The sequence below is a fragment of the Anopheles merus genome, chromosome 3R (assembly GCF_017562075.2).
Source record: "Anopheles merus strain MAF chromosome 3R, AmerM5.1, whole genome shotgun sequence".
NCBI lineage: Eukaryota > Metazoa > Arthropoda > Insecta > Diptera > Culicidae > Anopheles > Anopheles merus.
This window is the reverse complement of record NC_054084.1, coordinates 12,893,566-12,921,406: the sequence shown is the minus strand read 5'-3', so window position 1 is coordinate 12,921,406 and position 27,841 is coordinate 12,893,566. Positions and strand designations below refer to the sequence as shown.

General features: G+C 44.0%; 1 protein-coding gene across 11 annotated transcripts; it reads right to left on the bottom strand.

Moving 5' to 3' along the window:
• Positions 1 to 387: 387 nt before the first annotated feature.
• LOC121595465 (solute carrier family 66 member 2) lies at positions 388 to 27,834 on the bottom strand. Of its 11 annotated transcripts, none has more exons than XM_041919476.1 (7): positions 27,747 to 27,834; positions 25,673 to 26,697; positions 10,172 to 10,308; positions 8,367 to 8,636; positions 812 to 976; positions 572 to 726; positions 388 to 478 (listed from the first exon to the last, which is right to left on the bottom strand). In XM_041919476.1, the coding sequence occupies exons 2-7, from the start codon at positions 25,873 to 25,875 to the stop codon at positions 395 to 397; spliced, it is 1,014 nt and encodes a 337-aa protein (XP_041775410.1). In that variant the 5' UTR covers positions 25,876 to 26,697; positions 27,747 to 27,834; the 3' UTR covers positions 388 to 394. The 11 variants fall into 11 exon arrangements, 10 of the variants coding, with proteins under 10 accessions (XP_041775410.1, XP_041775415.1, XP_041775414.1 ...); XM_041919481.1 differs by having other exon boundaries at positions 27,817 to 27,834; XM_041919480.1 differs by having other exon boundaries at positions 27,793 to 27,811.
• Between the last annotated feature and the right edge of the window lie 7 nt (positions 27,835 to 27,841).

Here is a 27,841-nt window from a genome sequence, read left to right as displayed (position 1 = left end):
CGCACTGGCTGCTCCGGCCGGGCGTTAGCGAGCTGCGGTCGCGCGAACGCAGCGAGACGGAACACTCCGCCCCCAGCATGCTGCTGTAGAAGGAAGATGCGGCCGACGAGGAGCAGGCCGTTGCGAGCGGTGCCAGCCCGAGCAGCCGGTTGCAGCCGACGCCCACGTCCCGCCGGCCGGGAAGCATCGGCGCCGTGTCGTGCGAATCGGGCGAGGCGGCGAGCAGCGCACTGCAGCCGTTCCCGGGGAGTGGCGGCTGGGCGGACGGATCGATCGTCGCCCTACCGCAGGCGCTACGAATTGACGAATGATTACGGTGCGAATGGATGCTGTTCTTGCTGCTGTTGTTGTTGTTCACGTTGCCTTGAATAGTTATACTTTGGGGGGCAAACTGCTAATCGCCACGGTGCGCATTGCGTGGCGCGGGATTCTTACGATAAAGGTAGACCTGCAGCAGGATGGCGAGATCCAGGCTGACCTGGAGAGATGGAAAGGAAAAGGCAACACACGTGTTAACTGCTGAAATTTGTATCCGAAGCTAAATCCGAACAAAATTGCACACAATGCTTACCTGCAGCGTGCCGCAGATCCAGAATTGGGTCGGCGCGTGTCTTAAAACAAAGTAACCAGTCTTAAACATATCACCAGCGGTCCACATGATCACCATGCAGATGCTCATCCCATGGGTGGACTTATTTTTATAGTTCCTTACAAACTGTGGAAGGCCTGCCGGTGGGCAGCAGAGTAAAAAAAAAGATAGATGAAATCATTGGGAAAATGTCTAGACTGCACGCGGGCGCTCTCTACTTACCCAACATTGCCTCGGTGAAGACGGCCAGGAAGCCAATCGTTTCCATGAACCAGGTAACGGAAAGCATCAAATAGGTAATGGCAGCGCCGATGGCCCACACGAGGAGCATAAAGTCGACGTACGACTGGAAGTCCGTCCACTGCCAGAAGTAGCGCGAATCGAAATCTGTTCCATTGGATGATTATTCGAGGAAGAAAAAGATAAACATATAAATTAAATGTGTTAATACAGTCTATAAAGCCAATGTACAGTTCTAGTATCTAGTCTAGCTCGCACAAATGGTATCTGGTGGTTCATGAAGGGGGACGAACAGGACACAGATGAAGTTTTTTTTTATTGCTCTTTCGCAACACAACAGGGAATGGAAACGAAGTAGAATGTACAGAGTTAGAATATGATCCTTGCAAAACGTATTAAGCTAAATCGTTAAGGTAATCATAAACTATACTTAAAATGATTGAAGACGCACACATACACACACACACACGCTGGCCATACCATCGAACAGTTTTGGTTAGCATAATGAAGCCAAACATGCAAATTGTTAAAAATAAAATCCATTTCCCAAGGATGGGCACGCGCCGGTCAATCTTTTTTCTGTTTTTTTTACAACTGACACCAAGAGGGTGTAGCTAATGTTTAATCACAGCAAAAGCACGTCGTCAACGAACGGAATGTGGTCGATTTTTTCCTCTCTTTTTCGTTTACTGAAACGCAAGGGAAAGGCACTGTGTTACGGTCTGGGGGGATGGAAGGTGCTGCCTGGGTGTAAATGAGATTATTTTTCTGCGACAAGTGCTTTTTGCCCCGTTTGGCGAACGAAAACCATCGGTCATAATTTTACTGCCATCGTGTAGGATCATACGCTTGTAGCAACTTGCAGGTGTGGCCGTTACTGCGTTACCTTTACGGGCAACAAAAGGATATCCTGAAACGACGACCACTCCCTGGGCTGCCGGTTTCGTGCTCTATTTTACGGCGAGTTTGCTGAGTGAGTTTGCCGGTGTCGTATGGGGTAGGAAAGGCTAGAAGCTCTGAGGCATCTGAAGTGAAGCAAAATATAGAACTTAAGGGACTTTTCTCTTCTCTAACATTGAAAGCGTTTATTTTAAACACGTGCCACGTGCCGTTTTCTGTTTCTGATACACAGTAAAGCTCTTTTTTTTACTCTGTTTCAAAACTCACTGGACAAGAAAACTGACAACACGTGGGACAAACCGAACACGATGCAACAGACACACTCGTTGAGGACCATCGTTCTCAACAGGCGAAACTAATTCCAATCCAATGGATTGGAGGAAAAGATTCACAATCTATAAATAACGCTCCCACAGCAAAGCGACATAAAGCTTGGAATTTCAATCTACCATTGCTAATCGGACCTGATCGCTAAGAAGATCATAAAATTGCAATCCAAGTGAGAAGGTGACACGGCTCTATCCCTACTGCACCCCACAATCCGACAGTCTGGCCTTGGCTGATAACCTCAGGGAACGCTTCTCGCAAAACCCACACTGTCCTTTTCCTTGCTGTCCAATAAAGCTTGGCAAATGGGATTGACTTTTGTAGCTGTTTTCCCTGTTTGGGCCAATCCCAAATCCAACTCCACTATTAATTTTATCAACCTGTCAATATGTTTTATGCCGGCGAATAGGAAAGTGGAACGCATTAAGGCCTTACGACGGCGATGACCATTTTGTCTGCGGGGGGTTTTGGTTCTCGTTTCGATCCCCATTCTCGGCTCATCATTTGGATCGAGACTTTCCGCTGCTTGCTATCAACAGGACACCATGGTGCTGCTGGTGACATCATTAAACGAACGCTTGATTGATGACGGTAAGCAGCAGGCACACACACACCCACCAGAGTTCGTTTATCTGTTCTGCTGGTGGTGGCAGTTTTCGGTTGTAAACGAAATCCTTCACCACTCCGGGCCGAGCCCCACACACTAAAACCACATCAATTCAATAAAACCCACACGCAACGGATTTCGGTTTTAGGGCAGCAGCCAGTGCCTGTTGTAGCGCGAAAAGCTCCACTTCCTGTGTGTTTTTGCTTCTACTATGTCAAACGATCCGAACCGCTGATTGACGTGGTCGGTGAATAATCCCTCAGCTAAAAAGCTTTGCTCCACCAACGGGGTTGAGGCGGCAAGACAGAAGCAGCGAAATGCACAACCACCCAACAACAGGCGGACATCGTTAAAGCGCGTTGCTGTTGTTCGGCAACCTGTCGAGCTGTAAAGGGATGACTTTGATTGAAGCACTGAGCGACGCAAGCACAAACGCTTATCCATCGCGCTCTATTGAAAGGCACCGTAGCGTGACTGTTCCCACGCGGCAAAAGCTTCATACTTCCGTAGGCGCGGATTAGCAAAACAAATTCAAATAATGATTTACTTTGCCGCGCCCAGACGGAAATGCGCACAATGCGCGAGGAGAGATCCTTTTGCTCAGTGTGCCAACGCAGCAACGAGTTGCTACGATATTTACGACATTAGAGCTTAACTTTATTGAAAATCGATTCAAGGCAAGTTTTGTTGTCTCAGCGGATGGATTGAAATTTCCGGCTGCACCGTATACTACCGGCAAAACATTGTAACATAAACAAAAAAACATACACACACACACACACACACACATTTTCTACGAAGAGTTCGGGAAGCTTTTCCGCGACCTTTTACGTGCTCCCGATTTGTACCGGAGAGTTGTTGCGGGCAAAGTTGATGGGAGTTTTTTTGTTTCTTTTTTCGAAGGTTACCACATCCGTTTCATTGTTCGGGACACATTGTTCCGGTCCGTTTGACGACTTCTTCGCCCGCTCTCCCTCACCGAAAAAGGATGTATGGTTTTCGATTACTTTAGCTCGTCCTTCATTGGACGATTGGTGCCTTGAAGTCTTGGGAAGGGAGTGTTGCGGGTGCAGTAGCTACATATCGATCCTCATTTTATAGGAAAACAGTGACCTTTTACTGCTAATGCAATGGAGTGGTAAGGGAAACTGCAACCAGTTCATGTTTTGGTTTCCTCAATAAAGAACAAGTTTATCTAATCCTTTTTCGAGCATATTTGGCACACATGTCCATGGCAACTATTTATGTTGGATATGAGTTTTGAGCGTCCTTTGGGTTGAAGTTTACCCTATGAATCTGTCATGAGTAATACCTGCTTCCTAGGATGGTTGATCAAAATGAGACTCAACTTTGAGTACAACAATGTGTGATTTGTTTCCAAAAAAAACCCGTTAAGGACTAATGGCGTTTAATGGCATTGTTCATATCATTGACCAGCATTATCCAAAATCTTCCGGAGTCATCTGGAATCGAAGTCCTTCGGAGTCGGAGTCGGAGTCATCCGAGGTTGGAATCGTCCGGAGTAAACTATACTCGGAGTCGGCCGAGATCAAGAAGTGTTCGGGCCTGAGACAGCAGGCGACTCCGACTTCAGTATGATTATGACTTCAGGCGACTCTAGATGACTCCGGCCGATTCCAAAATTGGATGTTTCTGACTTCGGACGACTACAACTCCGGACTCCGATGCCTCCAACTCCGGACTCCGATGCCTCCAACTCCGAACCCGGGCGGAACTAGAGGTTCCGATTTTGCTGTGGTCGGAATCGGACTAACAATAACCAGAGTCGGATCAGGGTCGTGCGTACACTCCACAGCGTACTTCACTAGAGACTGAACTAGCGTCATGGGTAGTATTTTTCGATTATTGTGAACTTGTTGTATAAAACTCGTTGAAAAAGTTTGTAGCGCTAGTGTTGTAACGAGGCAAAATGTTCCAAAATTACTATTTTTACAATAAAACAAACCAAATAAACGGATCCAAGGATCCGTTTCGCCTGTGTTGACCTTTTACGGGAAAGAGTGGATCCAAGTTTTTCCTTTCATCACGGACATGACATTTCCGGACATTCCGGTTGGCTACTTGCCAGACTAAATCACATCTGTGACACTCTCCGTACAACTGACATTCCCCACTATAGACTCCAGAAAAAAGCCAATCAGTTAGTGTTGAATAAAAAATCAGTCCAATTTAGGGTGAAAAACACAACTGTTACAACTTTGCAGCTTTCTCCTATTTGTGTTTTTTTTTTAAATTGCGCAATACTCGAACCACGCCATTCATACATACTTGCTCCTTCAACAACAACACAATAAACCGGCTGTGTATAGTGGTAACCATTGTGCTTCCGCTTATCTCGAACCCTCATCCCCCAGCAACAAAGCCCGATGCCACTACATTGCTGTTAGGTCGTGACTTTGTTGCGAAGCAACTAAGAGAACAAACAGCCCAACACAGCGGCACGGGGAAAAGCTGTTTTCTAAATTCTATGGTGAATTTATGTATGGTAGCGTCTGTCTCTCTGTGTGTCCTCTTTACATTGCACAAAGCCTTAGAAAACGTTTGAAACAAAAAAAAAACAAATAAGGCTTCTATTTATTCCCACCGGCTCACCCATACAGAAATACGTTGTTGCACAGCCCGCACAGCCTTCCATCGGATGACCATATCCACACGCAGTGAAAGCTGGCAAAGGTTCTACACCCTTCAGCCAGCAGTGCGATGAAGACTCGCTTTCATGGAGAAAAGGTTGCGCCTTACACCGGCAAGAAGCGGGCGCCGTTGGCCACACAAACCAGCACACTACACTATTCAAACTGTTGATATTCACTTAGTGCATGAAAAGGGGTTTGTGTTGTTTCTTTGCTGCATAGTGAAATGCTTCCCCGTGAGGAGCTAGTAGCTGCTGTTGATTGTTCAAGAAATCGCCTGCAAGAAAATGGCGCGCACACGCTGGCTCATGGGCACTGGCGTACGTCTTACGACACAGGGCTGTTAATGCGGGGGGGAAGCGGAAGGTTGTGTACCTTGCTGGATAATAAATTTACGCCAACCTGCCCACAGTTCTTCGGCTTTCGTTGGACCGTTCGAATGTGTTTTAGTCTCGAAACTGTTTGTGGTTCGAAAAGTTCTGAGCCAAAGGGAGTTAAAACACACACAAACACACTGTATGCTAATAATACCAGTAGGTGATTATTTCGTTGGAGAGCGTTCCTACGCGACATTTTCCATACCGACCGAAATTATGTCCGTGGCACAGGAAAGGCGAAAAATAGAAACGCTTTAGCAGCATTACCACCCGCCCATCGGGGGGGAAAGCAAAACAAAACCAGGTACATAACTCTTTGATATTTATGTGCCAGCTGCTCCCGGCCGGCAGGACATAAACGTAGCGAGGTAGAGCAAAAAAAAAGCCCTGAAATAGCGACCGAGGACACGGATGACTTCTTCGGTTCCGAAATGTCAGCAAATATCATTCACACGGACGGGCGAATGTCAACCTGATTATGGTGCGATTTCAGGTCGTCCCATGGCTACGCAAATATTAAAACGAGCTATTTCTTTCGGTAAGCTTTGAGCTGCGTTCGAGCTGGACTAGCGAGCGACCGTGATGAGACCAGGCAAAGTTTTAAGCTCTTTTACAAACCACGTATTCTAACTACCCCCGCAGCAGAAGCAGCAGATCCTAGCCGGTGGGTTTGTAAAGCTCGCACAGCCCTGCAGCCTTGGACAGTTGCCAGCAGCGATGGAAAAGGATGATGCGGCCACAGGCCACGGGCCATAGCTTTAATAGCCACGGGATGCACGCGTTTTAAAGGTTGCACACTTCACACCTTTAAAGGTAAGCGGATGCATGTGCACGTGTGTGAAGCAATAAATATCATCCCCGAGCAAACCGGAGCAGCACGTACCCGTGAAAAGTTCATCATGACCTTCAACCTGTACATCCATCTACCCTGGAAGCTTTTGGGATGGCGGGAATTCCCCCTCGCCCGTGAGCGGTAGGGATGGAAGTTAACAGAACGCAGAACAGTGTGAATAAAGCGTAATTAAATAATCTCTCGTCTGGAAACTACATCGTACCGAAGGGGCGGTGTACGTGAGCCTTGTTGCCAGGGAGAGCCAACAACACCCATCCAAATGCCGTCGCTAACCGGGCAGCTGGGAAACTAGAAACGATAATTAATCAACATGTTAGACGAAGCGAATGCATTGAATTGGCTTCCCGAGCTCGGGGGGAGAACAATTTTGGTGAGTGTTGTTGGTACGATAACCACTACTCTTCCCCGTTCAACTCGCTCTCGTATATTTTTAGCACAAAAGCACGTACTTGCGTTTGTTGACGTCAATTTATATTTGTTGATTATAGTTTCTTTTATTTTTTTCGCTTTTGCAAGAATTCGACCAAAAGCTTCTTCGACCCACACACACACACAAACGCACCCGGGACCCGGGTTAGTGTGCACACGCTCCACAAGTCTAAATATGCCCGACGGTATGGTGGTCGGTCCGCCGAGAATTAATATTCCCATTGTACACGCAACGCAAAAATGCGTCAAACAGTGCTCTACACCGCAACCCCCGCGGGGAAACCGATGCTTGCTTGTGTGTGTGCGTGTGCGATGTAAAAGGACCCATCGTTACGTGTGGAAGGTCACCCGGTATAAGAATAGAAAGCTTCCGAAAAGGCAGGATATCTCGTGCTAACTGACTATTCCACGTCCTTGAGAGCCGCCCGAAAACACTTAAATTAGTGAAAGCAACTCGATTTGGAGCATTCTTTTCAACAATCGCTCCCTCCGCGCTCGAGTCCTGTTGCCAAGTCACACCTCTTGACGTGACGTCGTGCGCTAGGGCGGAACATTCCTAGCGAAGGTGGTCGGTGTGTGTCTGTGTGTAAGGATAAGGCAACGGAGGTAGCAGCAAGTTGATTGGAAATCTTTTGGTAATCTTTGGCACCGTATTGGTGGCGAACACAGCCCAAAGAAACTGAAAGCTTCCGAGTCTATGCTACTACGGGTTTGAGGGTGCTCGAACTCAAGGACGGATAGATTGATGGAACAGCCGTTAGGAGTTAATTTTCCTTTTCTTCGTTTCGTTTTTGGGGGTCGTGGAATCTCACCACAACAGCCGGCTCGTCAGCTAGCTTTTTCGTGGTTTCAACACACCGCACACACAAATAACATGTGAATATGAGTTCTAAAATTAAAAAAAAGTATTTTAGATTAAAGGCGTACAAACGTTCAAGGACACATAACAAAACACGACAAAATTGTTTGGTGAAAGGGTTGTGATGAAGTCATTAGTATTAATTCTATGATTTATAAGCAAAAACCGGGATGGCGTGTACAGCAGTCCAGTAACACGTGCGCTACCGAACTGAACTGAACATCGTCATTTTCCTCTCCAAACATTATCGACATAGAACACGTGTGTGCCGGGCCAGCATATAGATATCCTTTTCGTGAACGGATGGATGATTAGCCAGTGGGAGATGAAGCGAATGTTATTAGTTGTATCTACTGTCGTACGGTTAGAGTTGATGTGAAAGGAATGATGTGCACACGTCATGTGGGGATGATTTACACACGTCGAAATGAGAGCGCAGGGACAAATAACAACAAGCCGTGGTATGTTTTTTGTTTTGTTTTTGTTTTGATGGTACCATGCTTTCCACCCTCTCCTTTTTTCTCTCGGACGTACCCAGAATGTAGTGGCGCGATCGTGATTTCTTCAGCGTGCCCGGATGATGTCCGCCACCAACGCCCGACGGTGGTTGCGTTACCAGGGCCGATCCGATACCGATGCTGGTGGTGTTGTTGGCATTGGCCGTGACCGTTGTCGTGGCGGTTGCGTTGGCGCTGCCCGCCGCCGTGAGATTGGTGCTTGACGGTCGGCGAATGTTAAGCACGTAACCGTCCCCGTTCTTGCCGTGCTGTGCCTCGGTCACGATCCCGTCCGCTCCTGTCGCCTCTGTGCACGGCGTTGGTGTTCGTGGTGGTAATGCAATGCGAGGTAGGGAGCGAGGGAGGAGAGGGTAGTAAAAAATTTATATCATCGATTTGAGAACACTTTTGCGCGGTCGGCCCCCATTCGCGCGCACACTAACGATTGTTTGCGATAGAAAAAAGGACCGAAAAGGAGAAATGGCACAAAAGAGTCAAGTGCCCCTCGCCAAGAGGAGGCAGATTGTGGCCGGGAATGCTGAGAACACACACTTCGGAAATGCGAACTGCTGGCATTTTTTCAAGTAAAAGCGAATACTACTCCTCCTAACAAAGTGGTCGAGCGATAAAACGGTGAAGCCAAACGAAGCTAAACAAAAGCGCTGATTGATGAGATTTTTGCGCAGAGTAAGTGCGTGCTGACGGATGGCTAGATAAATTGTGCAGCGTGCGAGTGTGCACAACAAGCTTCCAGCTCTCCGCTATCCTCTCAAGCACCTATTGAAGGCAACCGGGGATGGATTGGCTGTGCCACTTGAGGGTATTTGTTGAGTGGTGCAGCCGGTTGTTATCCTAGGCGGAGATAGATATCGTTTGGAGATGATAGCATGGTAAATCTTCCCTGCAACGCAATTTGCTTGCGGCACTGACGATGGGATAGAACAACAATTTTAGCTCCAATTTGAGAAAAGAAGAAAAAAAAACGGCACCAGTAATCTCGTTAAATCGAATTGAAAATGTTCTACATGAACCACGCCTGCACTGATCGTGAAAAACAAACTTTATCGCGCTTGGGAGGTAAGTGTAGCCCAGAAACGAAAACGTAGAAAATATGGCAAACTCTCCCCTCATTCTCCTCTGCTAGGACTCGTTTTCGCATTTCCATACGAACGCGTTTCTGTGCAGCCCAAAGCAGCGCAGAATTATGCTGGCTGATGCAAATGTGCTACTGTATACTTCCTACAGCGACCTGCAACCTGGAACCTTGACGGGAGTGGGAAGGACGACGATACAAACGAGTGCTTTCGAATTGAAACCCGTTCTCGACCCTAAAGCTGTTCTCCAGCCGAATCTACACCCGAATGAAATATGGAACGACTTCTAAAGCGCGCCCGTACGTGTGCCGGTTAGTGTGCGCTATGCGCTTTGCCTTTTCTAGCAAGGTTTTCCACCGGAACGGACGACGACGACGACGATGATGGTGAACGCTAAGCTCCTGCGCTCGTCAGGGATCGCAGTGGGTAGAGTCTTTAATGCCGCGATATAGGGCACGATGTGTGCACACGGTTGCATGTAATGGTGTGCCGGGTGAAGCGCAAAGCCCACCTTGAAACGCAAAACCACCCCCGGCCGCCGCCATCGCAGCACACGCCGTGGAATGCGGAACGGAACCAAGCGGAAAGGAGTCGGAACTATCCATACGAGTTGAAAACGGAGGGTTGAAAGGGGGGGAGTAGTAAAACCAGAAGCATTGTTGCCTGCATTCGAAGTGCCCTTGCGGCGATGCGGCGGCAGAAGAAGGTGCGACGACGATGCATCGAACAATCGCTCTGCACTACTGACCTGAAAAGACGCGCTCCCGCATACGCATGATCGCATTGTTCCGGCGCACCTTCACGCACAGGTGTATCATCAGGAACATGGTTAGGTTCATCACCACGCTCTGCACCAGCAGCGGCAGCTCGTAGCGGCTGGAAAACCTGGGTGTGAGAAAAAGAAAACACATGATTAGTTATCAATCAATGTGGGCGCTGTTAGGATTGTTTTGGTGAAAGAATTAATGTAATTGACTTAAAATAAAATAAAGGGATTTCCACTTGTGTGGGTGTTATCAATGGTTTTAAATAAATGTGTTTATATTCTGATTCAGCTGAATTCTGATTTATATTTCCGATCGACCTAGATGCTACAGACAGCTAGTCTTTGCTCTGGGAGGACATACCGGATATAAATCGAACCACATTTGGCCTAACCAAGCGAAATTGGTTGAACATTCTTTGGTATTTTGAGGGCAAATTGGCAAATTATAATAATTTTGAATACTTCTCTAATTTTTTATTCCCTGGTTAGGGGTTCCTTATTGTCTCCATATTCCATTGACCTAGAATAACTTCCACTCCATAGCTTATAATTCCTAAATTATACGTCCAAACGTCCAAATTATCTTACAATTCATGAATTTTGAAAGCTACAACAGATAGAAACCAAAATTTATAAATAGTATAAACGATACAAGTAATAAAGTCAAATTAAAAGAAAGTTCATGCTTTTTTTATTCAGGAGGGACGTGAAAGATGATGATTAACGCAATTAGAATTCACAGATTCATAAATCCCGGTAACATGAGTCGTGTGTTTTCCGACCATTTATCGCATTGTAAATATTTAGCAATCCTATGGAATAAATTCAAATGTTGATTCTTTATTTGTGATGAATCACTCTAGTGAAATCATATATGTATTAAATTGAATAAATCATGATGCATACACTGTTTCCGACTCAGTTTTCAATGTGAACAACATTATTAAAATCTTGCAAGATCAATTGATGAATAATCCCGTTCACAGTAGAAACTGACCCAGAAAACAGTGTAACATTTGGGTAAATAGCATCAATTTGATGTTTTAATAAACAAAACTTGTCAATTAGCGAGTTTAAAATAGCAACCTTATTGACAAGAGAGAATAGGGCTGAATTATAAAACAGCGATTAAGTAAGTTTCGCACATTTTTTCCTCAACCACGTGTGGATGTCAAACAATATGTAGGTCATCATGCAGCAAAAGTGCATTTTGCTAAACAATGCATTGTCTTTCACTCGAGCAAAACTACGTTCGAAATGCATCTGCATCTTACTTTGCCCGTACATACAAAATGCATTAATGCTAGTTACATTGATAGACAGAAAATTTGCAACGTCCGCACAATCAAAGTTACTAATTTGACAGCTAACAATACGCCCGGTCGGCACAGCAGCGGGCGATTCAATTTCAATCCCATTTTCAGCACATTCACCACTTGCGCCCAGGTCAAACAAACAAAGTGCATTCTCTAGATGGGGGAATCTTGCCCGCTGCCGGTAACCGAAACGGAGCGCAAATTTAATGACTCTCCTGTCGCTTGGTTCTGGCGGCAACAAGACCAGCCATCCCATCCACAAGTCCATACGATTATGATTTGCAGATGTTTTATTTTTAGATCGTGCAGGCGCGGCCAAACACAACGCAAAGGTACGGCGCGTCGGGGTGGATATCATCGTCATCTCCGCTGACCTCACCAGGGGTCCATTGCTGTGGGAGGATGAAAATTCACTGCAAAGTAGAAGTCAAACACTGAAAACACTTCGTACATTTTGCACATACTTTTGCTTCCGTTTATTTTTTTTTCTCTAGTACCGAGGCAGGTGCAGGTTTTCTTAGTGACACACACATATATACTACTCTGCTGTACTTTTATTTTGGCCACGGCGATGATGATACACCTGCAATGGTGTATCGCTTCGCAAAGGATGCTAGACACTTTTGGTCACACTGGTGAACTGTGAATTCTAACCTTGTTTTTCTTGGACGACTTGTGTTTGCTTTGCTCCATATTGGTTTTGGTTGATTTTTAGCTGAGTTATTTATATCGATTTTCCACCTACCCCACACTACGGTCTCCCGATACAAGCGTTTTTTTTTCAAGCGCCTTGTCATGTGAGATCATTCTGCCGGCCTCATTGTAGAATACATTACAATGTTGATGCAATTCAAGCAATACTTTATACTATGATTTTAAAATAGTCTTAACGACGTGATTGCTGTACAAAGCACCATTTTAAGTCACACGTGAAAAGGATGTGATATTGATTTCACTTTGAATTTAGTGCTAGTTCATTGCAATAACCGACAATAAATATTGTTTACCAACTGCTATACCTGCTGACTTTAATGCGAAAAGTGTTGGCTGTGAAGTTTCAATGTTTACGACCCTTTGCCAAATGCTGAGATCAATAGATTCGCTTTCCAACTGTTTACATTCACATTTCATAAACATTCTTAATAGCTTACAGTTTTGATATGGAGCAGGAATGGGTCGTGCAACGCTCGAACTATAGTACCTAAGAGAGAGTCTACACTAAAGCGGTCGAAGTGTAGTGTATGTAGGTGAGGCGCTTTACGCTTTTGCCTTAAATTTGTTGGATCGATGAACTCAAGAACGGTACCAAAGTGCACACATTCTGATGAAGTGCTGATGGGAGTGTGACGGGTGAACCTCGTGTATACATACATTGCACGACCGAGGAAGTTCATAATCGTATCAATGATGCTGTGTGAATACCAACTTTTCAATCCTTAAAATGAAGAGAGTTGCATCATAATTTGATGTTCTAGCGAAAAGTAACATGTTTATCCAAACACGAAGTAAGTTATTAGATAAATGAATCTTGTTGTTTAGATTGCTTTGAGTAAACTAGGCAAAATGGCCCATAGCTCATTCGATTAATAGTGTAAATAGATGTAAATACATAATTATTGGCCGTGCAAAAACACTTATTTGCACTGGGAATATTCCCTACAAATCATTAGAGGGAAGTTTATAGGGATTTATCATACGAATTTAAACTATGAAACAAAGTTGTTGTTTTATAAGTAAATATTTGAGCTCAAATATATTACTGGATTAATGCAAATATAGCTCAAGAATAATGTTTTTTCTTCTTCTATGATTAAAACATTGACGCTTAAATGACTCAGAATTTCGAATGCAAACACTGAACAATAATTGGAAACTAAATTGGTGTTAGTGAATTCTAGTAGAACTGCGACGTGACTGTGAAGTTTATATGACTAACATAAATTAATGTAAACTAACAAATAGATAAATCATTAAAAACCTCTATTTACGGTTGATTTACAGCTAAATATGATTCAACGCACCAATAGTAGTGCAATTTGTAATGGTACAGTGAGTGGAAATAAATTCATCACGTAGATATGCTTCCAGAAGCTACCCCAACAAATAGCTATACTAGCGCCCGTGAGGCAAACACGCACGCCCGCCATAATGCGCCTGCAATCAGCTGTACGACCGACCGCCAGCAGCTGGTGGTGCTGAACGGATCCTCCCAAATCCCCGCAAGAAAGGGTCTGTTTGTAAGCGCTTATCAGTGACAACGACGAGGCCGTGGCCTGCACAAACGGACAGGCGTGCTCATTCGAGGTTGAGCAAACAATCAATAATAAATCTTGATGACTTGAGCAAATCAGCGCCTGTGAGAGGAGGAGGATGACGACTGTGACTAGACGATAAGCTGGTCAGAGGTCATCCGAAGATATAGTGAACGAGCGAGCGCGTGCTTCAGGTTTTGCCCCTCGTGTATTTTGCTTCCTTCTTGTTTGTCATTTTACGAGCAAGATTATACGGAGTAGTAACAATTTATTCCTGTGGGAGGTGACAAAACCAAACCACATCACACAGATTGTTGTGTCTGCCGACGAAATATGGAATATGGAGTTCAGGGTTTGGTTTCTTCTTCCAATTTCTTTGTAGGTCAAGTTCATCACCCAGACTTTATCAGCACTGTGGTAGGCACAAGTTATTCAAACATTCAGGAGATAACTTCCACTGGGAATAATTCCAGCCAGAAAGAACAAGTGCCGATAATTTCAATAAAGCCACCTACCAGCCAGTTCACCAAACTGTCAAGAAAGTTCATTAGAAATAAGCCTATTTGAATTTCACATCCTCTCCCTTGCTCTCGCCACTTGACAGTTTAAGCCGATCAAAAGTTTCCTCAAAATCTAGATGAAGATATTCCAGATGAACTTCTACCAGCTCCAAACGAAAACTTTACCCTGTCTCCTACTATTTCCTGATCTCACAATATTTCCCCCTCCTTGGCCTTATATCCACTTTAGCATCCACTTTATCGACCACCAGTCGTTTCCAGTTCTAAACTGCCCCAAGGAGGAGTAGAAAAAAAGCGTCAAGCACACGATGAGCGAGCATCGTCTCTCGGGCAGCATTCTTAAATGAGGTGCTCCTGTTATCCAATTGAGCTGAATTACTGGAAGGCCATGTTATGTTTTTATGATTTAATTCCGTGACATATCCATCCCTTCCCTTCAGCTGCCGTCTCCATGCGCCTGGTAGTGTTAGAGTGGATTATCATAAGCCCCGCTTGTTCAAACCAAGCGACTGGAGAATAGAAGCGTACCAAGACGAACGCGTACAAGCAAGTCGATAGACAGGCATACTACACCCTTTGCCAGGCAGTAATGATATGTAAGGATTCCTCCTAGACGTGCCACACGGCGTACTAAACGAGATGCAGCAGCAGCAAGTACGAATGCACGCACTCGAAAACAAGTTGTTGATTCGCGGTCAATGTCACGCGCTGGGTGTAACAGGGTGAATATTGCCAGTTTGTGGGGCATCGGGCAACCTACGTGCTGAAGCCAAATGGTTTTTTTTTCTCGCAAACTTGTGTTTGGCAGGGTTATAACACAATCTGTGGAGCAATATGTGCATGATGACAGAGTTGGCAGTATCTAGCTGGATGCAAACAAGAACCATACGTAAGTCTAGAGTCTAGAGAAGGAGCAAAGAGGATTACACTCAGTTTTGTATGCTAGTTGATGTGCAATGTGGTTGGTTTTAGATTGTTTGTTTCCAAAAGATTGATATTGATGTCTGATATTGGATCAACATTCGCTGCCTGTTAAAGATACAATACCACACACTTTGAAATCGATTTTTCATTCTGAAATCAAACGTGTTTTCCTAATGTTAGGACAACAGCAAAATTATGACGATATCCCAACCCTTCAATGGGGCTGAATACGAATTAATAATTCATACATACGAATCGACATCTTTCATTCGCACATCTCAGTCACGTTGTATAAATCGTAACCAGTCATCATCATCTTCATCATTCGATGCAACAGGTGCTGATTTCGCACGAACGATATCTTCTTTACCAAAATAGACGATTTACGCTTCTGAATCATAAACACACCAACACGCATACACACATTCCAGTGATTCATACCCAGTTCCCCACACATACACACACGAAGCAGCGACGGTATAGATTGCTCAATTTTGCAACCACCAATCCATCCATCCCAGCGATAAAAAACGATTCGATTCAATTTGAAAATTTCATTAGAATTTCGCAGAACTTCAAAGCGAGCACAACATGCGCGCACCGGGACGACTCAGGCCGGTTTTATTAACAACGTTAGGAGCTATTATCATATCAAGCAGCCATAAAAGCAAACGGAGTTAATCATTCTTAAACGGTTCCCGGGGGCCGAGAGTTTTGCTGCAATAGTGCCCCCGCTTCTGAACAGTGTGGCTGAGTTCAGAGAAATTGTAAGAATTCAAGCATGCCTAGCGCAATCTAGACGACCCAACAGGGAGATAATGAATAATAAAATAAGACGTGTACTGTTTTTTGTGAAGGATTTACGTTCAAGGTGTGGTTAAGGAGGGATGAGTGATAGTAATATTATCGTTTGAGACGGACACCTGCACCCGCTGCGAGTACAATAGGGCCCCCCTGTTAGTCTCCACGGTTTGACTTGGAGTGATATATCTCCCATGATAAGTAAGACTGTTTTGAACGATTTATGAGCTTGGAAGAACTCACCCGACGATGAGACAGAGGTATGCCTATCAGCTAGTATCTAAACAGCGGCCGCCGCAGCGGGCAAATGAATGGGAAAAAGTATTTATACGCCCACTCAACAGAAACGTATTCCTATGACACGTGTTATGCGAAAACGGAAATTAAGGAATTTGCTGGCGGACGGTGGGAAAAAGTTTACACGTGTTATTCGACTTTACCGGTATTAACTCATCAACCGAACCAGCGATACAGAAAGTCCTCCATTTTAGCCAACCCCGCAACTTCGGCAGATCCTACAGCATTCTAATAGCGGAAGTTGTCTCAAACCAGATTCCTCCGTATTTCGTACATTTCGGCAAATGTCAACTCGTGTCACCTGTAATTGGCACCCGACGTGTACTGAACTGACTGTAGTAACTCGTGATACCACACTCCGTCCGTCTTTCCAAGTCACGAAACCTTTCCACCAACACTTTCCAACTCTCCCAGCAGCACGCCGATGCAACAGCTTCTAATTGGTTCATCTGTTCAGTCTACTGGCCACTTTATGCATCTCGTGCTTGCTCGTGCATCGTGTCCGCCTGTAAACGTTGGGCTGCTAACCTCCCCAACAGCGTCCATCGACATCCTCTTCATGCTGACGCTAAACTGTAGCACACGCTCCAATAAACTGTTTGGGGGTGGTTTGCATTCGTTGCTTTTTTTTTTGTTTTATTCAAACCCCTCCGCTTTTCCGTAATACACAAATCATCTAAACGACAAATTGCGTTGGCTGCATTCGGGGCACGCTAGCGAAGGGATTCAGAGTGACCCCGGTGCTGAACGATGGTGGTCAGCAGCTGTGTGATGCTGTCGAGTGTCGGGTTCCATTTTTTTCCAATTTGCACCAGCCAGCCTCCCTTGACATGTCTCGCACGTCGACGTCGGGAGGAGGAGGAGGGCAGTGAGTATGTGCGGTTTGGAACTGAAATTAAATTTACTTACCGAGCGGTCTCTCGGCAGTGGGTAAATTCAATTTAAGGCGATACTATGTAAATCACTAATGAACTTGGCGTCATCGGACTGGTTTAGAATTTTTTTTTAGCCAGAAATGGAACGATCAAGAGTGCACATTTTGCCTGCCATACATTATTGCAAACTGAGCAGTACACGATGTTGTTTTCAAAATGATATCCACTGTTTACCATAAATGTGTAAACAATTATCCTAATTTGAATGCATTGATTTCTATTTGCGACCGGGCGGGGCAAAGGTAAATATAAATAACATTCTACAAACACTATTTGTGTGATGTTTTGGTATTGCAAATTGCATTTACGCCTGAATCATCAATTTGAAGATATTTAATCTATGTTTATCGGCGCAAAAGTACGTATCAAAATAACAAAATAGAATATATAGTAAAAAATAGTTTATGTTTTGAAACAACGAATCATCGGTCAGCAAAAATATTAAAATATTATAAAACTAGAATAAAATATCTACGATTTGTTGATTCAAATCTTGTGGTGTTTGATAAAATGACGCACGTTAAAAGAAATAGAGTCATCTGATAAAAGATCAAATTAAACAGTTCTCAGATATTCGATGAATTTTGGGTAGTAATTTATAAAAAAAACACATGGTTTGCAATATTTTTAAAAATAGAATTGATAGAATTATTGGTTCTAGGTTTATTTATTAAAACCCACATATTATTACTCTGAGAACATAGGTTGTTAATTCTTAATTTTTAACCTGATAACTTGAGCTTCAAAATTGTGCAACTATAAAAGATTCATTAGGTTCTCCTGCTTCGAACCAGTACCCTGGAATCCCTTGTTGGTACCAGTGGAACTATACATATGTATCTCGCAGTTGTGTCCTGATAAGTGGTACACCAGATTCATTAGTTGGAGTTTGGCGAGCCTTGTAGAGGATGGTAGGGATTACAATTTTATTCGGTGGAGTTATACCCGTTTTTCCTTGATGGAACCATTTATGATAGTTGTTTTGGAGGTGTGTCCAGTGACCCGGTGGATTCCGCAGAAGAATATCGAAAACAATCACCAATTGCACAAACCATAAGAGTAATGTTATTTTCAATATACTTCCGTCCTCCTCAAACCTGTATTGCGGTAAGAGGTGTAACATATCATCATCAACTATGAAGCATAAGTTTTTAGAATAACCTTCAACATTCTGATACAGCCAAATAAAACGATCAATTGGTTGATCTTGACGAATAGGCTGTGAGATGTGTTGGGATATTACAGCTGAGAGATGTAGCCTATAACAGTGGACAAGGTCAAAGGTCTCTGCAACACTAGAATTAACGACACATTACTTTTGAACAACAAGCAGTTTGTGTACTTTTGTTTGCTCCTCTGTCCCAATTTATCGCATCGTTTGCTTTTCACACGATTAATACATCTTCAATCATTCCAAAGCAGATTTGATTCCATGTCAAGCTTGTCGTCCACCGACGTGCTAGTAATTCTACTACCACGGAACACACCCCGGCAACTGCAACCGTTACAGCAGTCAGAATAGAGCAACCAATGCGATAGCTTAATTAGAAGCTGAAATTTATGTGCACAAACAACCATTAGGTCTTTTAACACACCCAGTTGCGCTGGCAGCTACACGAGTGCGACCGAACTTTGGACAACTTCGCTATCGAGATGCCTGCCAATTATTGCATCGTGTCGTAAGCTCCCGTCAGCACAACTAGCAGGAGTTTGCGTTAATTATGACAACTGCAGCTGCGACGCTACGATGCTGGCAACAGCTGGTTGGGAACGATGTAAGGAAATGTTGAAGAAAAACTAACACAATAATGCTCACGACTTTAAAAGGAGACTTACGGGTGCGGGTTGCCATCACGTAAGAGTTCATCACAGTCGTCTTGACTCTGACCATGAATTCTGCCGCATGCAAGAGACGGTTGATGAGATCACGAAAACTGGTTTGACTAGAAGTTGCCTAGTAAAGGTTGTGTGTACAGTCTCAACCCACCTTATAGTCCCACACTCGTTCGACCGATCGGGACGTAGAGAACGTGCAGTTTTGAACCGATAGTGCAGGTCATTGTTCTCCCGGTTGAAGGGGGTAATCTTCCAGCAAACTCGATAGGAATAGGGAATAGAATTTCTTATCAAACGACACCAGCTGGAGCTGCTGCAATAGCGCAAAACAATGTGAGCATTGCTGCTTCATCTCCAATGGAAGTTTATATCGATTATAGGTAAAGCTGTACAAACACCTGGCACATCGGAGAAACATATAAGTGTTCAAGAGCTTTCTATATCTCACTGTCAAAATTATGAGTGTCGAAACATGTGTTAACTTAAATATTACTGGTGACAACATAAATGATAAATCCAACAAACACGCCAACAATCAACCTTTTCCCTAACGATATGGGTACAATTACCGGGCGATAAAGTAACTGGCAAACATTATCTTCTATTCCCTGTGCGTACGTTACTTCTTATCACCTGTCAGCTACAATCGCCGTGGGTAAAGGGAAAGAAATAACACTTGAACATATATTGATCTTTTCAATTAACACACGCAACGTCCTCGGGCATACGTTGAGTTAGAAGACGACACGTTACACCAACAAAAAAAGCGATTTTCTTTCCTAATTGGCATCTGTGAAGTTCCCTTTAGCAGCTTCTTTCAATGCTTCAATGCTCAATGCAGTTGTTGTTATAACATATTTGATGAATATCATCAATGGTGATATCTGCGAAAAATTCAACTAGTAGCTGTTACATACTCACACACAAATGGTTTTTGAGAAAATCACTTAAACTTGCCAAAGGTAGAGCACTTTTTCCCGACCCGAAACGATACTCTGGTGTGTAAACCCGTTCGACCTCAAACAATCCCACAGCCCAACTTCTAATGCCATTAGTGTAGAAGTACGTTCTGCAAAGCGCAAAACGTGCCCATTCCCGACCTGCTCAACTGGAAAAAAGGGACACAAAGTTTACCCCGTCATTGGCACAGGCACCTTGAAAGGTACCAGCCGAAGGTGCGGGTTTCGCTCATCCATAACGCTTCTGCCGGAACAACAACGTTGCAAACTTTCAGGTAACTCACCAACGTTTGACGGCCCAGGAAGGTCACACAAGGTAGTAGTGACCAAGAATAGGCAAAAAGAAATCAATACATATTAAAGAAAGACTACGAGTGACTTGTAGAAAACTAAACCACGGGAGGAGGAAGAAGCAATAAAATAGAAGGAGGAATGTTCGAGTTTTGCACAACCACAACAACCGACCAAGAAGCTCTAACAAAACAGAACTGCCAAGGGAAACTTGGAGGGAAAGGTATTAGCATAGGCCCATCCGGTAGCACATTAGACATTCACGCACTAGCACGTGCTATGCAGTGCTCGCTCGGGCTTTGCAAATCTGTACGGTCGTTATGCCTCCAGTGCTGGAGAAGTGTTTTCCAAAACCTACAACGAATCAAGAACCTCTGTCTGACTTTCCTTATTCTTCTAGTGTGCATAAATACACCAAACCGATACCAGCTCTGCCTCTTTGCACATTTTATCACGTATCCAGCACGTCCAAAAAATCAACTATTCACCATGTCGGATCTTTGGACGACAAAACGGGGAGTTGAGTTGAGTTTGGCTCTCTGGGCACCTCATTGCTATTCGAGGCCAGACTCGCGAAGGGAAGCGCGATCAAAAATCAAACCCATCCGGGACGCCTGTGGGCATGGATGGATATATGTATGTGTGTGTGTTTTAGTATTATCGATTTGGCCAAACTCGTTTACCTCCTCTACGCCTATGCGCATTTGGCGGTGGCAAAAATTCGATCAGCTGTTGCCGTGCTGGGAAAATGCGCTATCGTGGAAATATTATATCCGCAAATGCAATAAGCACGGGGGAGGGAGAAGGTGCTGCTGCTAGCAGTTGATGCAATTCATTACGGGTTATCATCAACGTCAGTGATTTGTCAGTGCAATTAAAAGGGTTATTTTGTTCTGCCGGAACTAATATCGGAGCAGTTAAGGAGAGAAAGAGAAGAGATAGATTGAAAGCAAAAACGTTCCAATGAAGGGATCATTGTTTTAGTTTTAGAGTTTTAAATAATCATTTTTAAACAAAAAAAAACACAAAGAATCGTCAGTTAAAAATGAAAAGTTATTGGAAAAGTTTAAATATAATTAAAAAAGGCAATCAAAGCAATTACTAGTTTGGTAGTAGCATGAGCAATTAACAATTAAATTCTTGTTTCCATCCAAACTGAAGATTCATACATCATAAATAATCAATTTAAAAAAAATTGCAAAATATATAATTCAAAAACAATTTTTTATAGTATAATGTATTTCTAAAACAAACATTTTGATTAAATGATTAAACAACACACTGTAAAAATATAATCATTAATTTAAGTAACATTGCATGTTTGGGGTACAAAAAAATACAGGCGGTCCCCGAGATACACGGTACCTCTTATACGCGGATTCAGAGATACGCGGTTTTCTAAATTTGACAATTCTTTGAGCAAATTGTACTGATTTGACACATCAATTGTAAATTGCCAATAATTTCCGTTTTGATCGAATGTTAAAAACAATTTCGAATGGTTTAAAACTGTTATATTCAGTCAGCACCATATCAAATAATTCATAAAGTGGCTAAAACCACCTCCTACTTGCAAAATTACACGAAAATTAGCGATATTTTAGCTGGAAATCACGAGATTCGACATACGCAGAAATTCGAGTTACGCGGTATTTTGCGGCCGTTTTCGGTCGCCATTAACCGTGTATCTCGGGGACCGCCTGTAATTCTGGGTTTGCACTTTCAATCGATGTTCACAAATAGGGGAAAGTGGGGCAAAATGGGCATGTTAGGCTGTTCAATGAATATTCCTTTGAAATTGCCACAAAACAAAATTATTCGTACATTATTATATACCTGAACTTATGGATTAAAATTGCAATATAGCGTGAAAATAACTTGAATATATAGAAAAGTGTAAGGTGTAAAATAAAAGTTTATGTTTTACGGGATTTAATTAATTAATTTAATTTAATTAATCAGCCCGTAAATTTAATCAGCGTTACATGTTATTTGACGAGCACCAACCTACAAGATTCTGTTGATCTGTCTTGACATTGTACACTGCGTTTAACCTGCTCTTTGTGTTAGTTATGTGAGTTCTAGTTTTAATTCAGTGATAAGGCCGCTTGTTTGGCCAATCACTTAAATACAATAAACAATACAATACAATACGCGGGGCAAAAAATGAGCATATATAAATAAAACGTAAAACGTTAAAACACTGGGGCAATACGAGCCACAGCAACAGCGCTTTGGCAATGGCCAAAGCTTTTACACATGTTTCGTTCAATGTTTTCTCTTTCTCTCGATTGTTTTGTTGTTCAGAAAAGCCCGTTTTTTTTTCAAAAATGCATTATTAAAATTAAAACACTTTTTACACGTATCAATCGACAAAATCGAATATTTTCAAGCTGTTGCTGTAAGCATGATTGTGCGGACGTATACAACACCGAGCGCAACATGTCAAAAACATCTGCCCATTTTGCCCTAAACATGAGTGGCCATTTTGCCCTACATGATTTTTTTTAAATATTTTTGTTATATTAATAAAAATACGCATTCAATTGCCTTGCATTCTTGAGACAAATTGTATAGAATTATCATATTTTTAACAATATAACATGTACAACTTCCACGCATCTCTTGGACATCACTTAAAGCTTTTCTAAGAAGTAAAAATTACATCAATATGCTACTAAATCTTATTAAGTGTTTTTATTGGTTTTTTTGTTAATTACGGGTTATAAAACTTGCATGCTGGTCATAGAACACTTCAATTGATACATTTTGAGCCTTGGAAATTATCTTAGCCGTGAAATAATGCTTAAATAGCGAGTGTCCATTTTGCCCCGTTGAGCTCAAATAAAAAACTTTATTTTGTGAAAACTTATTCAACATTCTTGACTAAACGTTGCACTTCCGTGACGAAAAATTCTCGTCATGAAAATTGCACTTACACTTTCCCAATTATTTGCCGATGGTTATTTTCAATGCATAAAAAATATTAAAAAAAATACGAAGATTGTTATAATATAAAATTTTAATCAGAAAAAAATTAAATATTCAACGTAATGCAGCTCATCGGTTTCAATTTGAAAGTTGTAATTTCCATTTCATAATAAAATTTGCTTACGCATTACAAAAAAAGTTGTCCGAATTTTAGTTTTCCTAATTCCACATCTATCCGAAAACAAACATGTTCATTCTGTTCAATTATAGATATAAAACTTAGAAAATAGTAATTTTAAATTAATATTGAGATAGAACTGATTTTAAACTATTTCCTTCGCTGGAACTTGTTTCATCAAAAAAGCTCCCCAGTTTCTCTCCTACGAAAACGATTCGCTCGTTATTAACGTCATTCACTCTACGCGGTCGCACGCGCATCGATCGCCAGGTTATCGGCCCAACTTTTGCCAACAATCGAAGCGCCCCTTCCGTCCGGTCGCGGGGCCACACTCTCTGTTCAAACCATACCAACCATACCGGGGCCCGCCGGTATGCAAATGGTTCTCGCTCGCACGTTTTGCACGTTGCAGCCACTACCAACCACCCATTATTTGCATCTTCCCGCGGAGGCATCCGCATCCGCACTTACATCGCACACCGACAGCGAGGTGCACTCCCACACACACTCCCCTCCCCCGCCCCAAAGGGGTCGTAATTTGCGTCCAATGCGGATTGGATGTTGATGTGCGCGCAATTGCGCTTGCTATTGCGTTTGTTTCCATTTGTTTTAACACCTCGTACCGCGCGCGCCAAACACCTTTGCGTGTATATCTAACTACTGTGCTGGGTGACGATCGTCTACTATCAAGGAGAGGAGTGCAAAGAGACTAATGAGTATTTTCTTTTGCATGCATTTCATCCGCCCACTCCAAAAATGGGGACTAGAGAGAGAGATTTGCGGAAGGAAATGTTTCATATATTTTCTACTTCGCTGCTCTATCAACATCGCCGGTCGGCGGCCGGTGGCTAGAGTTGCGCTAGTTTTTGCGTGCGCTTATCTTATCGCACCAGTGCCTCCCACCATCCTACCACACCCACCGTTATCCGTTCGTTCAGCGCGGGGCCATTTATCGCGAGGTGTGGGGCTTTTGCAATCGAGTGCCCATCGGAATAGGTAGTGCGATAAGTGTGTGAGTAAGCATAATTTTGTGGAACTCGGGTATAAGTAATGCTACTACAATTTATGCATTTACTAGCCAAACTTGTAAATTAAAACATTTTTTTGACACTTAAAAAAAGCAATCTTATTGTATTGAATTATGAATTGAGTCATTTTTTCCCTCTCGATCTCTTCTAAACAATGAAATTGAATGATTTCCAGTTCAAATGGGCTTTGTGAACCTTGCAAAAACATCAAACACAATGCTCTTTGTTACGCCAATACAACAGAAGACTGTTGCCATTCTGATTCAACACAGTTTTGTCATCCTTTCGAATGATTCACCGTTTAGAAAACCCTCTAAAAATAAAATTCCATACTGCGACTGCCTTTTTAACAGTACAGTATGGTGATTTTCACTCCACTTATTCACGCATTAACTCAAGCGATAAACAGTCGAATCGCTTACCACAATCGCCACAAAGTACCGGCACCCAAAAAAAATAAGCGCTACCATTCCATCATCTAATGCCCTTGCCTTGGGGCTCGGTCACTGCTACCGATAAGACCCGCCGTCCTGCCCTGGGTCAGCCAGAATCCAAGGCCTCGCGTTAGAAGACGATAGAGCAGGCGAAGAAATTGTGAATGCCGTTTTTTGCCCCGGCCCCCACACTACATTGGGTGATTGTTATCTGATTTAATGTTTTCAGGCTTCTCAGCTTTCACATTTCGTTTAACCTAATCGAATTCTACAACTACAACCAAGTGCCTTGTGCCCGGGACCGGACATCCGGGTCGTTTTTTTGGTTTTGTTTCTCTCTTCCAAGAATCAGAAGAATGCTACCTTTTTGCCTAATTTCTATACAAAACAGCAAAAACGGGCTGGACTCGGGCTAGATGATACGGTCTCGCACGGAAAGGTCACAGACATTCTCATCGCCGGGCGGATAAAAATGGCCCTACGGAAAATGTCCTTGCAAAAGGTAGGAGAAATATTACTTCCTCCCTACTACTCCCCTTCCCCTTCCGCTGGCGCGATCGATTGGAATGTTTTTGAGAATATTTTACGCTCCCTGTCCGCACGCTAATCCTTGCACCACGGCGGATGGATGAACGTGCTTCAGTATCCGCTTTTATATCATCCGGCGAATTTTTGGGCGCGAGATGGCCCCCAGTTCCGAGTACACCATTTCCTAAAATTTGCCACTAAGAAAAAGGGATCAAACGGCAGCGAGTTGGGTGCGAGCCGGCCGACACTTACCAGAAAAGTATTCGCAGCGTGTTGGCCACCAGCAGGGCAAGGCAGACGTGCAGCGAGAAGCCTTCCGGGTCCTGCGTCTGCTTGATCTGCCGGTACTGGGGGATGTACGGCAGGACGCCGCCGACGACCATGAACGAGGCCGACGTCCAGCCCACCAGATGGCCCACCGTCAGCCCGAGCTCATCGTTGATAATCCAATCCATCGTTGGGATCTGTCTGTGTCCCTCCTTCCTGCCTGTTCCTTCTTTCTGGTGTGTGTGTGTGAGCTTGGCTGGCGTCTTTTTTCTGTGTCTTATTAAATGTTACTCACTCCCCTTTTCGGAGTTCCCGTGGTTGCTTCTCGCTTTTTCGGGGAAGATACGCGACTCTATTACACCATCGCACCGGTTCCGGGCTCCGTCCGCTGCAGTTGTCTCGAGCCGCACGGGTTGCGTTGCTGCTGCTGCTGCTGCTGCTGCTGCGGGAAGGGATGCTGCACCGTGGCAAGAGCGTCGTTGGCCCCGCGCATTTGCATCGTCTGCTCGGTTTCCGCCTACCGGATGGGGGGAGGCGGATAGATTCAACTATTTTCGATCACGGGTAAATTATCTTTTTCTAGCAGCTTGGTGCAGTTTGCCGGATGAAAATAGACATGGCTTCTGGAGAGCGCTTGCAGATGGGGTTTCGCTGTCTTCACAACAAGTGAACACACCAGCGACTACTTTGTTCGGCTCGCTGACGGTCGCTTGTCCATCAACGAGGAGAGTGGAGTCACGGAGGCCGCCTTGACACGGGTTGCTTGACGACACACTCTATCGGCCTTTGTGTGGCTGTTGGGAGGCTGTGAACATCGGGATCTGGCCACAAAAACACACACACACACTATTATACGGCGGGGTTTTGTATTGCGTTCAAAACTACAAGATTACGTAGCACAGGGCGTTGATTTTGTTTCGTTTTTTTCTTGTTCCAGCTTATTCACATACACTCGGGTTCAAGCTCCCGGAAACACTGATAACACACGTGAGTTTAGACGAGAATGAAGACTGTAGAGAACGAACGAAGGAAATAAAATATTAAAAATACACACACACACACAAGATTAATTTCCACGTCGCCTCGGTGCTTCAAAAGACGCGTCGTTTGATGCCAAACAACCCCTTTGCTTCTGACGCGCGATATCAAACAGTTTTCCCACCACCGCCTCCTATGTGTTGCTGGCACCGCCGCTGGACGCGTTTCCAAATGTGTGGAAAATCTGCACACAAACACACACACACACAATGGCACCTACAAAAGTGTTTGATTTCGTTCGCCAATCTCGTCTCGTCCGCGGGAGGAGTCGCCGGAATCTGGCCCAGCTTTTCCGCTCACTCAACCAGCGTTGTGTGTGACTTTCTTTGGCCTGGTTTTTTTCCCTTCTTTCTCCTCCTTTGACCGATTTGCGATTTGCAAACGTTTTAATGGTGATGGTAGTGTTAGGCTTGTTTCGTGCGGCGGATGCAACGATTGGAAGGAAAAGCGTCCGTCCGTCATAGGCGGCTTTCACGGGGGTGGAAAATGTACGCGCAATGAAAGCCAAAAAAAAACTCTCACACACAAGGTTTTTTTTTGGTGAGGTGGAAGAAAGGGAACGTATTTTTAGCACACACACACACACACACACTCGGTGACGAGATGACTTTTCCGAGGCCGTGTTTTGCTGCAGCACAAACGTTTGCGCTGCAGAATTACCCCCCTGCGGGTTTGCAAACTTTCCTCCCTTTGCAACAGGGGGAGTGGAAGGAAAATTTGGGCGAAAAACTGTGGCCTAACAAATGCAATTACGCTAAACGCTCCGAGCGGCTCGTCGTTCCTCGCACGGTCGCGATGATCGGCGGAATGAGTCGAATCTGTCTCGCAGCGCTCTTGTGAAATTCTATCAACGGCACACAAACGGAGCTGCAAACCCGCACTTGTACCGCAGCACCACCAGCCGATGCGATGCAGAACAAAGCGCTCGCTCTCCTTCGCTGGTGATAACAAACTGTGTGGCCCCCGTACGGATGGGCAGTACACGCGCGACCGACTGCGTGCGTTTTTTCTTTATTATTACTGCCTTTGCTTCTTCCGCAGACGGACCGACGGACCCGTGCACGTACGATGCGCTCGCCTACTTTCCCTACTTCTACGTTCTTCCTGCGCTCGCCT